Here is a 15,379-nt window from a genome sequence, read left to right as displayed (position 1 = left end):
ACAACAACCTGGACTCTTCCTAGAGCCGCCGACCCACCAGGATTCTCTTGTCTTAAGACTTTCTAAATGCATTGTAGCTAAGGCCGGCCATGGTCTGGGCCAAACAGGAACATTCTAGATCTAATGGTTGATGTAACAGATGGAGCTCTCTCCTGGACCTTGTGTGGCCGAAGGGCATTTGATTGATGAGCTCAAGAAGGTCCATAATTCTGCGTTCAGATCGGGGCGTTGAAGGAGTCATTACTAATTGTCTTCTTTTTTTTTTACAGAGACATCCTTCGGGTTGGGGTAACTTTAGCCGGTCACCAGAAGAAAATCCTCAACAGCATTCAGGTGATGCGAGCACAGATGAACCAGATCCAGTCGGTAGAAGTCTGATCAGAATGGCGTGTGCTTCCTCATCCTCACACTTCCTAATGTACTTGGGTTCTGAGCCTTCCCCTCTGTCCCAACCCCTCTTGGTACAATGAAGTTTCTCTAATGCACCTGGTACGGACAAAGGACCGCTTGTTGTCCCCAGAAGCCACCCTGGTGGTTCCACTCTGAGAGCAGGAGCTTCCCTCGGAAGCCTTCAGGATCAGGCTTGGGGTGATAGGAGGAAGAATTATGGAACATTAGACCTGGATTTGTACAAATGTTAATTTGCAGTGAGACATGAAAAGGGCTTGAATAACTCGGCTCAAGTGTTGAAACCAACAGACGGATGAGGGGCTTTCCTTGCACGACGCAGAGCAACAGTCCTGACCAAGAGTGTGGCATGTGGACAACTTCTACGCCATTCGTCCAGGGTACAAACCTGAGAGACACGAAGAATTTATTTCCATTAAATGGACCTGCTCCATCTCAGAATATAAAACTCTTCATCTTGAAGATGTTAAAAGAATTACTTAAAAGTCGGCTATTTCCATGGAAAGGAAGACGCCGCTGAGACTTGTAGTGTTTGTAATAAAAGGATGACTCCTTTCTGCCGAACCTGAAATCGTTTTTGTGAGTTCTACGTTTTTTTTTTGCAATCCTTCCCTCTCCCACATTCCGAGCCCTGAGCGCACCTCAAGTGACATTGGATCCATATCATGTGCACAAACCTCGGTGATGACGTCTTCACCGTTTGCCAACCCCACCATGTTTTCTCAGAAGACTCTCCCGGTACAGTCAGTCCATTTTAGACTTTATGACAAAACTCTGAAGTGTAAAAAGAAAAAAAAAAAAAATCACGCTTTGTCGTCAATGTTGTCGTCGTTTGGAAATCCGTTTCTTTGTTTACAAAAATGACTTTTTTTTACATTGTTTTTTGGATATCGGTACTCGAAAATTGAAATTGCTTAAATAAGAACAAAACAAACAAAAAAAAATCACAAAAAAAAACCTGGACAGTTGACCCTCCGCACATCAATCATCTCACTTGTGATTGGCTGACGGACTGAAGATGGCCACCCTCACAGAGTGCTTCATTCCTGCATCATTCACCTTGTGTGCAGCTTATTATATAAGCTTTTCCGATGTGCAGTGGCTCTGACTGGTGAGGAACGGAAGACTAAATTAACCCCATGGGTACGAGTGTAGCACAGCCAATGCCTTCAGCTTAGTCTAGGGTTGGTTCTTCAGGAGACCGGCGAGCTGCGGGAGACTCTGGATCTCAGGTCGCCTTCATCTGAAGGACGTTCCTCACCACCGTCTAGAACTTTTCTACATTAAATGGTTGCATTTGTGTTAGTTCTTTCTGTTCTTACCAGGGGGCTGTGGGTGGGATAATGAAGTAGCATGCAGCAAGAATTGAATGCTTCCTTCCAGAGAGTGTACGTCTCCTTCCTACTAGGCGAGTGTCTCGCAGGAGCGCTGACCCGTGAGACGTAGTGCCACCGTTCGGTAGAGCTCCATCACACCGGTTACCATGATAATATTATTTCAGGCTATCATTGTTACTACAGAACTACCAGTAGCTGGTGACAATCACGTTCTCTCTCGATAGACTCCCTAGTATAGATTGAGCTCTGGTCCCACGATTGTGGGCTCTGGTGTTTGTGTGATACATGCGTGTTGCCTTTGTGTGGGACATGAGCCAGGCATGTATGTACCGTGCCCAACGGGGCTGACTGTTGGGGTCTTATGGGCTCCATGTTTCTACATCCTTGGCACCAGTGAACGTTACCCAAGAAAGTGATTGTCATTACACAGTCCTAGAACGGAGCAACGGGTGCGGTACTTTTGTATTGATTTGTTTCCAGTTACTCCACCTTCCTTCCCATCTATAGGGTTAAACAGACTAGCGCCCACCGACTTGTGTAGTAATGAGGCAGAAGGCCGTGTCTTCATCTGGTGGTCAGGGTGATGAGATGTGATGGCAGACAATACCCATCGTTGACCCTGTGTAGAGGAGTGGTTTCCATACTTGGCGTTGGCCCACTTACTTGAGGTTGGCACTGCTTCTTCTCTCGAGGGGTGTATAAGAAGTGGCACTTTGTTCGGGGGTGCAGATAGGTGTGATTCCCCTATCACTTTCCGCCTAAGTAGAGCACGTCCAAACAGATCTCGCTGACGACGTGTGCAAGGCCAGCGTAACGCTTCACATCTGTTCCTGCATCTCCTCAGCCGATGGGGGGGAGGCCGTGTGCTTCCATTGTGTGATGTGTTATGTAACCGGGATGCGACAGAGCAGGGAGGAACGTCCTCGCGTGTTTCTGCTTATTTATCTTGTTTGCTGTGTAGGAGAACACGCGTGTCTGGGAATAAGCTCGGAACCATCAGGTCCTCCGGCCCGGTCCACAGCCTTCCATTAACTGTTTGTTGTGCCATGATTTCTTCCAGTCAGAGCTCATTGTTTGCAGTGACTGTTTACAGAGACTCGTGTGAGCGGCTGGAGTCTATTCCTATCCGATCTGAGCTCCTGGGTTTGGGGTGGGGTGGGGGGATAAAGGTTGGACCTCTCCTAGAATCTCACCAGCATATACAGGATCAGAGGTGTAATCAAGGTGCAGGAACTCCTCCCGGTCTCGGTCAGGTGTAGCATGGTCTCCACCCCACAAGCAATGAGAAACGCCAACACTGTGAGTCCCGTCCAGCCGCTCCTTCCCAGGAAATCAGCGCAATGATGCGAGCACCGCGCAAACCACCAAGCAACTTCTTGTCAATAGCTGAAATAAATACTTTGTTTATAAAAGCGTCTTTCTATGTGATTTCTGCGCCATTTACTGTTACCTTCATGTATATTCCACTTCAACTCTAAAAAAGTTGCACAGTGGATCCGGAACGTCTTCACGCCCTTTCAGTTTTATTACATTGTGTTATGTTGGGGCCTTGTGCAAATTAAAAATAAATATTCAAGTTTCCCCCCTCATTCTGCACTCAGTACATTATAATGATGAAGTGACAACAAAATGTTAGAAATCTTTGTTTTTTGTTATTTTATTTATGGAAAAACTACCATTTTGATTTGACATAAGTATTCACACCCTTTGGTATGACATTTAGCTCTCAGGGCCTCCCATTTCTCTTGATTATTTTTGAGATGTTTGTATACCTTGATTGGGGTCATCTGTGGTAAGTTCAGTTGATTGGACATAAAAGCTCCCCCCTCCTCCATACCTTCTGTCTATATTGGGTATCATCGCTCATAATGCATGTCAGAGCCTAACCAAGCCATAAGGAGGAAAGAACTGCGTGTAAAGCCCAGAGACAGGATTGTGTGGAGGCACAGATCAGGCGAAGCTACAAAAACATTTCTGCTACCCTGAAAGTTCCCAAGAGCCCAGCAGCCTCCATGATTCTGACATGGAACAACAACCAGGACTCTTTCTAGAGCCGCCAACTCCCAAACTGGATGAGTGCCAAAGATCCTGTGCAGATGGGAGAAACTTCCAGAAGGTCGACCATCACTGCAGCCTCCATCAATCTGGGCTTTATGGCAGAGCGGCCAGAGAGAAACCTCCTCAGTAAGAGACATGGAACCAGCCTGGAGTTACCAAAAAGCATCTAAAGAACCCTCAGAGTGTGAGAAACAAGATTCTCTGGTCTGATGAAACCGAGATGGAACTTTTTTGTCTCAATTCTAAGTGTTTTGTCTGGAGGAAACCAGGCGCCGCTCATCACCGGCCCAATCCCTACAGTGAAGCCTGGTGGAGCATCATGCTGGGGGAGGGGAGACTAGTCAGGGTGGATGGAAACCAGGCGCCGCTCATCACCGGCCCAATCCCTACAGTGAAGCCTGGTGGTGGAGCATCATGCTGGGGGAGGGGAGGCCAGTCAGAGTGGATGGAAACCAGGCGCCGCTCATCACCTGCTCAATCCCTACAGTGAAGCCTGGTGGTGGAGCATCATGCTGGGGGAGGGGAGACCCGTCAGGTTGGATGGAAAGCTAAATGAAGCAAAGTACATTGATAATGAAAACTTGATCCAGAGTACAAGGACCTCAGACTGGGAAAAAGGGTCACCTTCCAACAGGACAATCACCCTAAGACCCCAGCCAAGACAACACAGGAGGGGCTTAAGGACAACTCTGTGAATGTCCTTGAGTGGCCCAGCCAGAGCCCTGCACCCAATGGGACATCTCTGGAGAGACCTGACAATGGCTGTCCACAGCCGGCCCCCATCCAACCTGACAGAGGGCAGAAATCCCCCAAATCCAGATGTGCAAACCTTGTGGCATCATCCCCAAGAAGACTGGAGGCTGCAATCACTGCCAAAGGGGCTTCAACTAAGTGCCGAGTGCGGGGTGTGAATACTTATGTCAATGCAAAACTGTAGTTTTTCATTTTTAAAAAATGTACAAAGTTTTCTCCCGTTCTGTTGTCACTTTGTCATTATGGGGTCCTGAGTGCAGAATGATGGGGGAAAACGTGATATTTTTTTTTTAATTTGCACAAGGCCATAACCTAAAATGTAAAAGAAACGTCTGAAGACTTTCTGAATGTGCTGTATGGGCTGCAGCTTGAACCAGTGAGGTCTCCCCAAAAATACACACATGCCCAAGAACTGCCAATGGGCATCGGGGCAAAAATCTCCAGACAGCAGAATGCTTTTCATTGGCTCATCCAAACATTGACAAATCATCAATCACAAAGGACCCTACACGTATGCGCCCGCCCCCCCCCCCCCCATATACATATCAGTGTGACACCCCCATAGGATGGGGGAGCTGTCATACATACCCCCTGCCGTTCATCTTACAGTACGTTTCCCTTTTATCTGGGCGATTCTAGTGAAATCCTCACCCTGTATGGAGAAGTTATGGTTGTGAACTGCCGTCTATCCCGTCTCGTCTGTATCTAGAGCTCACAATAGAAGAGTCAAATCTGCGCACGCCTAAGCTGCGTGAGAATGAAGTTTTCTAATCCCCATTACATAAGTGGTGGGGCTGAATTGTAGCAGTGAAGGCGCACAAAGTGATCTACAGTCATTAACTCATTTATCAGCAAGTATAGAGGTCTTAGAGACATTACTAAAGGGGCAGAAGTAGCAGCCAGGTATGTAGTGATGCCAGCTTGCAGATGTTGACGGGCGTAGCTGTGGTACTGCAGAGGTTATAGCCGGGGCCGAAGCCATATGGGGACAGAAATAGCCAGGGGTGATGGCGGTGGGCAGATCTTGTAGACAGCGGTGCAGAAGTTATTGGCAGGCGTATCTATAGGAGGGCAGCGACTGGGGCAGAGATTGTAGTCGGGGACGTAGCTAGAGAGGGTGCAGAATAGGGTTATGACATCTATCACCAAAAAATACCAACCAAGGGAAAAGGGGTATAGGTGAGGGGCGTGTCGTATCATGACGGATGTTTTTATCCATTATTACAGTAGCTCCAGTAGTAATAGGGCCCCTATTAGTAATCCAGGTAATAACCGTGTCTTCTTTAGTTATCTCAGTAGTAAAAAGGCCCCCTTTGGTGGCAACAATAGTATTTGTGTCCCCTTTAATGGCCCCAGTATTAGTTGCCACAGTAATAACCAAGGCCCAGCAGTGACAGTGTCCTATAATGACCCTAGTCGTAACAGGGCCCCTTTTTGTGCCTTTCCCATCCGTGAACCTCTGGCCAGGCAGCAACCATGTCTTCAAGTGCTATAACTCACTCTGAAACTCTTATTTCAGATGCTGCTGCAGCTCTCTGAGAAGATCCTCACCCCTGGTGTCTGCGTTCCTGCATTTACTGCACACAGCGCAGATGCTGGGGTGGGGACCTTCTCTGAGAGCCAGTAAAAAAATAACAGCACTGTCCTCTAGAGTAAGTTATGGGTAGGTAGCACCTCTAGTGTAGACTTATAACTGAGAACAGCAGTAGATAAAACCAAAACTTTATTGAAACCATTAAAAACTAAAGCACATAAGCTCAGTGTGTGTATATGTATATATATATATATATATGTATATATATATATATGTATTTTTTTTTATGGGGACATACAATGACAAACGCACGAAGACGTTCCATCTTTATCGCCCTAGTCGAAACTAAGGGGCGAAAAGGGTACCGGTCACTGTGTATAAGACCTTCTCCACCTACAAGATGGACCAGTGGTGTAAATACAAAAATAATAAAGACTCTGGGTTTATCCATAACAGTCATTCTTTTGGTATTTACGCCCACCACTGGTCCAAAAATATATATATATATACTGCGCTTATGTGTTTTAGTTTTTAACAGTTCCAATAAAGTGGGTTTTATCTCCCTTTATTCTTCGTTAATATATGTAAATTTATTGTCGCCCCTATCAGTGATTTATTTTCCTAGTGCAGACATGGCAGCCGCAGATGTAGCTATAAAGTGTGCAGAGGTAGCAGTCACAGGTGAAGCTATAGGGGTGCAGACAGTCACATGTATAACTATAGGGGGTGCCGAGCTATCAGCTGCACCCAGGAGGTGCTTGTGGGGGTCCAAAAGTCTCTGCTGCAAAAGACAGCACTTATATTACAAATGGCACCAGGTAGGTTGGGGGCTCCGGAGCTTAAAGTCACAACGTGGCAAACACTTCAGCAGATTGGATGGTTTAAAACGTCCCAGTCAGCAGAGGGACATAATGGGCTTCATTTATTAAAACTAGCAATAAGATGGTCCTTGCTGCTCACAGCAACCAATCAGATCACAGCTTTCATTTTGCAAGCGGCTGTGGTAAAATGAAAGTTGCATTTTGATTGGTTGCTTTGAGCAACAAGGACGGTCTTAATAGTAGAAAGGTTTTATACTTGAGGCCCAATCTATTGTGTGAGTCCCTGAATGTTCCTGACTGCAGTAATGCTGGAAGATGGGAGATCGATAAATGTCCCCAGGGCAAAGATCTGCAGGAAAAATCCCAGGAGGTGCGACTGCAAGAAGAGAAAGCTGCTGGAGAGCTGCGATGAGAAAAAAGTGGAAAAGTATACGGTCCGAGGCGATTGGAATGACCTTCATTCTACTTATTCCTTAAGTGCCAGAGAAAGAGAATGGAGCAGCAGTGCAACGTAACTTGGGTATAAAGAACACTTTTTCATACTCCCATTCGCCACCGAGGCTGTCCTGGTGAATACGGCTCATCCCATTCTATATTTCCATATGGTGGTACAACAGAGCTACACACACCACCCTAATGATAGTGGAGACAGCATAATGTTAGGGTTAGGCTGGTGGATGCAAAACACAGGGAAAACCTGCTGCAGTCTGCAAGAGAACTGGGGAGATTTATTATCCATCAAGACCCCATTCTAATAAATTCATGAGATCCGCATACCTTATACTGCAGTCACAGTTATTCATCTATTACTGCTGACAACCATATCATGTCTGGGAGGTAGTCACAACCCCACCCCCTTTTACTGACATCTGTGATTTCCGCCTCACAGAGGAAATGCCGCATCCTGAAGAAATGCTCAAAATGAGATGAAAATCAACATAGAGAATTGATTGAAATTTCAAACAACCTGCGGGCCAATAACCAGAATGATCAATGGGTAGTGGGGCCACCATGTTGGGTGATAGTCATTAACGCAATGTGATATTGATTGAGTGATGGAACCTTACCCGTGTGGTATTGACCATAGTCCAGGGGTCATCTTCATTACGAGGCTGTAGAAGGCTCCACATCCCATTGTGTCCCACACATTCTCGACTGGAGAGAGAGATCTGGGATTGTGTTGGCCAAGGAATCACCTGGACACCTTGTAAAACATGACTGCCGATAGTCACAGTGTGCGGTCGTGCCTTATTATGCTGGAAAATGGCTTTGGGTGCACCCTGAAGATATGGTGACATAGGGCTACCTACACACGGGCGACAAGATATTTGGCTGTGAAACTCGGTCTGATATTACGCTCGCCAACGTGCAATTTACCCGCAGATGCAGGGCATTTTCTGTCAAAAACACCTCCCATCACTTCAGTAAAGTAGTAATCTTTCGGCATGGCTTTCAGCCACATTGAAGGATCGGCAAGTGTTTCCCTTTGTTTTTAATGGGAAACCTGGTATCTCACTGTGCAATGTGTTTTTCCGTACCACTGAAAACAATGGGCGATGCGTTCCGAGGAACACAAAAAGATAGAGCATGTCACGATGTATATGACTTCATTCCAAAAAATGGGGTTCATAGTCATGCGAGATTTTCTCAGCCGTGTGAAAGCGGCCTACCCTGCCGAACCTCATTAACATAACAGCGTTCCTTCATTGTGCCTCTGACACGTCTTGGAGGTGATCTGCTGTTGGTGGCACCTCAAACCATGACTCCACATTGATGAGCTGTATAGCATTCCAAAATGGCAGAAGGATTATCCTGATTGCCACGTCACCTCCAGCGCTCGGCGATCAGCATCACTAAGACAGAACCTCTTATTTGTTGCCGAACACCACACTGTGCCACTGGTCATGCCCGTTAGTGACACCACTGCAAGCGTTCCCCAAGATCGTCCGGACTGAGGGTCACATTTTACAACAGATGCTTGTCTTTAAACTTGCCTCAGCCAGCCTTGGAGCATCTGTCAGCGTCAATATTGGCGCATCAAAATCTGTCCATACACTCCGCAGAATGTCGCCAGCTGTGGATTGTAGAACCGCTGCGGCGTGACGCCGGATGTATCAGACATTTCTCTAAGTGTTCCAGTCCCACTACAACAATGCTGATTTTGTTCTGCTAGCTACTGTTTCCAAATTCGACCCAAGGCTGTGGCATCCTGTTGAGTTTCTAACATAGTATGTTAGGCTGAAAGGACACAATGTCCATCTAGTTCAGCCTGTTTCCACCCCCCAACCCCTTGTTGATCCAGAGAAAGGCTTAAAAAAAAAAAACCAATGAGGCAGAAGCCAATTTAGCCCATTCTGCCCCATTAGGACACATTGACCAACTGGCTGTGCGTTGCCCGATGATGAGACCTTTATTAAACTCATCTGTTTCATTAAAGTTCTCTCGTTGGCATCTTTATGCCTAATCTTTATCCAGACACAAGAAGAATGGCACAAGCAGTTTACATGGGCGGGACCATGACTCCAAAATTTGCTTCACATATTTGTTTCCAACTTTTATTATGCCCTACGGTGATTGACCCGAAATTGGATTAATTTGCATAACGTATTGATCTGACAAGACCGTGAAAATTCCATAATTCTGAGATAAAATCTTTATGGTGTCGCATCTTCTTGGGGAGGCAGTGTAGATCTAAGGGGGAAACAATCACCAGACCCTTTGGTCATCGGTGCAAAACCCAGCGCCATAACAAGGCCCGTCTTTGCTATGGAGTCCTCTCTTTTATGATCTACAATCTATCTACAATAACTCCGGAGCCTAGGAGCAATCATATGATGGGATTTGCAGATCAGAGATGAGAAGACGTTGCCATCACTCATCCTCCTCTCGCCACGTGATGCCTTCTATGTACATCTGTGCTCTCAATGATGACCCAGTTTGGGGAATGTGAGAGGTTCAGTGCAGGTGGCTGGGTGTTTGAGGGTCCTGGGCAGCATGAATGGTTCAGGGTCAATGTTCCCTCCACTCTATAAAGGGCCTCATTGTTTAATGCTGAGCCTCTAATTAACCTCATTCTGCACTGACGGCCCCTTCACACCAACTGCGCTAATAACACCCCGGCCGATCACAATCTATCAGTCCTGTGAGGCAGAAAGAGCCAACCACTGGGGACGAGAAGTAAAGTCCTGTACATGGATGACCCCACATGATGCCACATACGACACTGGAGGCCAGCGAAGGGCGGGTTTGTATCACACTGTAGGAACGTGTTCGCTCCTCACTTTTACGTCGCTTTTCAGAGTTACATTTCAGATTATTTATGCATGGCTGCCGCCGATGGGCTGACGAATATTATATGTGATGTTTTTCCGTATGTCCCTTTTGTAGGGAGAATGTGAGAAAGGGCGATGAACTCTCGGTGACTCTCTTGTATAACAATACAGAAGGGCGGTGGGCAAGGAAAAAAAACCCCAAATCTGGACCGATTTATTTTCTCGTAATTTCGTCTGGGTTCAAAAGTTCAGGATGCGTCAAACTGCAGAGCGCCGCGGGAGATGGGGGCCGGGATCTGCCAGATCTAGCGAGTAGCTTTTCAATCTAGAGCCTTGGGATTCAGTGAAAGCGCCAGGAATTAGTGCGACAGAAGAGCGCTAGCGGATGAGAGCGTGGGAGGGCGGGCGGCTCTGTGCTTTTAGGTTACACTGATGAAAGTGGGAGGCCTCAAGCGCTATCTACTGACCTCCATATAACCTCGCTCCTTACAAGAGCCCGATAGACACAACGACTGATGAGGCGTTCATTGTGGGTCGGTTTATGCCGCGCGTGATCAACCTATACATGACAGTAAAAAGGCAACAAACCACATTGACATTATGGGAAATGGAACCAATGAGAAAGGACAAGAAATCGACGAGATCTCCCCATTCCAAAGACATAGCTGTCTAGGATTAGGAAAGTCTCACTCCATGACACTGGCCTGACTCAACCACAGAAATGTCATCACGGCCAAGTCCCTGAGCCACTTTATCGGACACTAATAACCTTATGCTTACTAAGAGTGAACTGCCATGCTGCGAAGAACTCACTATAGAGATCTGACCACCAATCCAAACGTTGAGGTGATCCACATGAAATGGCCAAACAGAGTCCAAGACCACCAAACTGATCTGAGAAAACTCCTAGGTAATGTAAGGCTTCTCTGGGTAATTTGATATGCAAATTGGAGATAGTTTAATTCCTTTGTAGCACCATCAATTGGAAGGTAGCTTTCATATACGTCAATGTCCGACCTCTTGCAACAGGACTAAGAACATGAGCCAAACCAGAGTCTTCTCCATAAGAGAAAAGATACTCATCTATAGACAGTTTTTTCAGGGTTATTGTCCCCCAGCAGTGCAAAAAGGCTTCCAGTTGGTTGGGTGAGAGGCCTTTGACATATGATGAGTAGTGTTTCTCCTTCGGGAGACATATAGGCCATGCAATAATGCTCTGGGAAATAAAGTATGCAGATGGGTCTCCTCGAGCCAATTTGGCGGTCTCCAAAACGAAACAGTAGATCTACATCAAAGGGGTCTCAACCAGAAAACCTTCTTTGCACATGATGGAGGATAAGAACCCCAAAACAGCTTTCTGTAGATGGGTTTCTTCTCCTCAGACCAGTGGCTGGATTTACAGTATGCATCTGCAATACAGGTGATTGGTGCTGCCTGACTGCAGATACCCAGACCCGAACTCGAAGGATCATAGAAATCTATGGTGTTTGGAGTTCGGGTCAGGTTACCTGTGGTCAGGCCGAGACACTCATCCACATTAAGGATGCATAAATGCGGCCGTCATACACTCATATGTCGCCTGCCTTATGGAGAAGAATCTGGTTTGGTTTATATCATTAGTCATGTTGCAAGGCTTGTTAAAAGGTTGAATATTGCCTTATAGTGAAGCTACCTTCCAATAGGTGACACTGCATAGGCATTCTACCTTCTCCTATTTCCATACAGAATCCAGGAGACACAATGACCAACAGATGACTGAGCACTCTAGATGGTTACTTATCCACCAACACCCAGTCAAAGATTCGCAAACTCTACGCATTAGGCTCTCTTCAGAGCTTCCGGCACAGATTTGGCCTAAAATACATGTAGCTGCAGCAGTGACAGGGGCCAAGAAGTACGGGATCCAGCGGGGGGCCCCAGGAAGCGTCAGAATGAAAGTGGTCGGGCATCGGTAAGGTGAGTGTGACTTCTTTTATTATATTAAGGCATTCTTAGCATTTCTTTTAACTTTAAGTATCCAGAAAGCTTCAACCTCCCAACTATTTAAAGAATGAAAAGAGGGACAATGTTTGTGCGTGTGAATTTTTATTAGATCATGCCCCTTTTATAGTAGGCTGTGCTTCTTGTGTCCTGTCCCAATGACCCCTCACAGTAGTGCCTGTTAGTATCCTTCTTACAGTAACAGTACCCCTCAGTGGCCTCCACACAATAATAATGCCTCTCAGTGGCCCCTTCACAGTAATAAAACAGCATTATCAGCAAAAAAAAGCCTGAGGAGTAGGTTACAGAGATGTGAAAAGCACTTACTTTATAAAACATATACCCCCTCCTTATGGCGCCGTCCAGCAGGTTGCAGTAAGAGAACCAGATCCCATTGAAGGTTTTATTAGGTACTAGCTTATCCGTCGCGCGTTGCCGCAAAGACAGACATACATACATACATTCGTTTTTAAATATCTAGATAACAACCAATCACAGCGCAGCTTTCAAGTTACCTCAGCGGTATAATATATAACAACCAATCGCAGCACAGCTTTCATGTAACCTCCGTAGTATAAGAAGTAGCAACCAATCGCAGCACAGCTTTCATGTAACCTCAGTAGTATAAGAAATAGCAACCAATCACAGCGCAGCTTTCATGTTACCTCAACGGTATAAGAAATAGCAACCAATCACAGCACAGCTTTCATGTTACCTCAGTATAATATATAACAACCAATCACAGCGCAGCTTTCATGTTACCTCAGCTTTATAATATATAACAACCAATCACAGCACAGCTTTCATGTTACCTCAGCTTTATAATATATAACAACCAATCACAGTGAAGCTTTCATTTTACCTCAGCATTCTCAATATCCAGCAATTGTCTTGCGAAACGTTCGGCGGATGCATCATTTTGTAGTTGAACACGCATCCCGTTGCTCGTAATGCCTTTTGGTTTCGTGCTTGAGATGGAAATCAAACGATCTTTGTCTGGGGGGCATAACTGTCGATGACGCTCGCACGCACCCCACCTATTGCAGGACAGATGTACTATGCCAGTAATCTGCCCAGGAGTGTACTCAACAACTTCCCAAAGTCTCATGGCGATCGGATGAATGGTGTAGTAGCGCAAAAAGGACAGACAGACAGACATTCATTTATATATATCAGGAAGTGAGAGAATTAGATTCCGTACGTAAAATTTGGACGCTAATTCTTTGGCGCTTAGAAATAATTAATTGAGTTGGGACACAATTAACTTTTCCTATTTATGACATAATCAATGCTCGTGCCAAATTTCATGTTTCTATGTGAGACAATTAGATTTCGTACATAAAATTTGGACGCTAATTGTTTGGCGCTTAGAATTAAATAATCGAGTTGGGACCCATTAACTTTTCCTATTTATGACATAATCAATGCTCCTGCCAAATTTCAAATTTCTATGACATTGGGAAGTGATGGAATTAGATTCCGTACGTAAAATTTGGACGCTAATTCTTTTGCGCATAGAATTGAATAATCGAGTTGGGACCCATTAGCTTTTCCTATTTATGACATAATCAATGCTCGTGCCAAATTTCAAGTTTCTATGACATTGGGAAGCGAGAAAATTCGATTCCGTACGTAAAATTTGGACGCTAATTCTTTTGCGCATAGAATTGAATAATCCAGTTGGGACCCATTAGCTTTTCCTATATATGACATATTCAATGCCCGTGCCAAATTTCATGTTTCTATGACATCAGAATGTGAGAAAATTAGATTCCGTACGTAAAATTTGGACGCTAATTGTTTGGCGCTTAGAATTAAATAATCGAGTTGGGACCCATTAACTTTTCCTATTTATGACATAATCAATGCTCGTGCCAAATTTCAAGTTTCTATGACATCGGGAAGTGAGAGAATTAGTGGCAGTGATGGAAATCGAACGATCTACGTGGGGGGGGGGGGGGCGTAACTGTCGACGGCGCTCGCACGCGCGCCATTTATCGTAGGATAGTTGTACTATGCCTATAATCTTCCCAGGAGTGTACTCAACAACTTCCCAAAGTTTCATGGCGATCGGATGAATGGTGTAGTAGCGCATAAAGGACAAACAGACACACACACAGACAGACAGACACACAGACATACATTCAATTTTATATATATAGATAAACACGTAGTACAGGGAAATAAGACAGGCAACGCGTTTCAGTGTACAGCAGACACTTTTCTCAACTACTGCAAAGTAAGTGCTTTTCGCATCTCTATAACCCATTCCTGTTATGAGCGCAGAGGGCTTTTTTGTTCTAATGTAATGAACAAAAATAATGACCCTCAGTGACGCCTCACATTAATAGTGCTCCTTGATGAGCCCTGACTGTCATAGTCCACCTCAGTGAGCCCTCACAGTCATGGTGCTCCTCAGTGAGCCTTCACAGTCATGGTGCTCCTCAGTGAGCCCTCACAGTCATAGTGCTCCTTGGTGAGCCCTCACAGTCATAGTGCTCCTCAGTGAGCCTTCACAGTCATGGTGCTCCTCAGTGAGCCCTCACAGTCATAGTGCTCCTCAGTGAGCCCTCACAGTCATGGTGCTCCTCAGTGAGCCCTCACAGTAATGGTGCTCTTCATTGAGCCTTCACAGTCATGGTGCTCCTCAGTGAGCCCTCACAGTAATGGTGCTCTTCAGTGAGCCCTCACAGTCATAGTGCTCCTGGGTGAGCCCTCACAGTCATGGTGCTCCTCAGTGAGCCCTCACAGTCATGGTGCTCCTCAGTGAGCCCTCACAGTCATAGTGCTCCTCAGTGAGCCCTCACAGTCATAGTGCTCCTGGGTGAGCCCTCACAGTCATGGTGCTCCTCAGTGAGCCCTCACAGTCATAGTGCTCCTCTGTGAGCCCTCACAGTCATAGTGCTCCTCAGTCAGCCCTCACGGTCATAGTGCTCCTCGGTGAGCCCTCACAGTCATAGTGCTCCTCAGTGATCCCTCTCAGTATAGTGCTCCTTGGTGAGCCCTCACAGTCATAGTGCTCCTTAGTGTGCCCTCACAGTAATAGTGCTCCTTGGTGAGTCCTCACAGTCATAGTGCTCCTCAGTGAGCCCTCACAGTCATGGTGCTCCTCAGTGAGCCTTCACAGTCATGGTGCTACTCAGTGAGCCCTCACAGTCATAGTGCTCCTCAGTGAGCCCTCACAGTCATAGTGCTCCTCTGTGAGCTCTCACAGTC

General features: G+C 46.0%; 1 protein-coding gene across 4 annotated transcripts in view; it reads left to right on the top strand.

Annotated features, from left to right (window-relative positions):
* EPHB2 (EPH receptor B2) overlaps positions 1 to 3,157 on the top strand; it is a 127,501-nt gene extending 124,344 nt beyond the window's left edge. For all 4 annotated transcript variants that reach the window (XM_066606214.1, XM_066606217.1, XM_066606215.1 and 1 more), the window contains exon 16: positions 270 to 3,157. In XM_066606214.1, coding sequence (XP_066462311.1) covers positions 270 to 378 — 109 coding nt within the window. In that variant the 3' untranslated portion in view covers positions 379 to 3,157. The remainder of the gene's footprint in view (positions 1 to 269) is intronic.
* Positions 3,158 to 15,379: the final 12,222 nt, after the last annotated feature.

Source organism: Eleutherodactylus coqui, chromosome 6, assembly GCF_035609145.1.
Source record: "Eleutherodactylus coqui strain aEleCoq1 chromosome 6, aEleCoq1.hap1, whole genome shotgun sequence".
NCBI lineage: Eukaryota > Metazoa > Chordata > Amphibia > Anura > Eleutherodactylidae > Eleutherodactylus > Eleutherodactylus coqui.
Note: the sequence above shows the minus strand (reverse complement) of the source record. Positions and strands in the feature narration are given on the sequence as shown.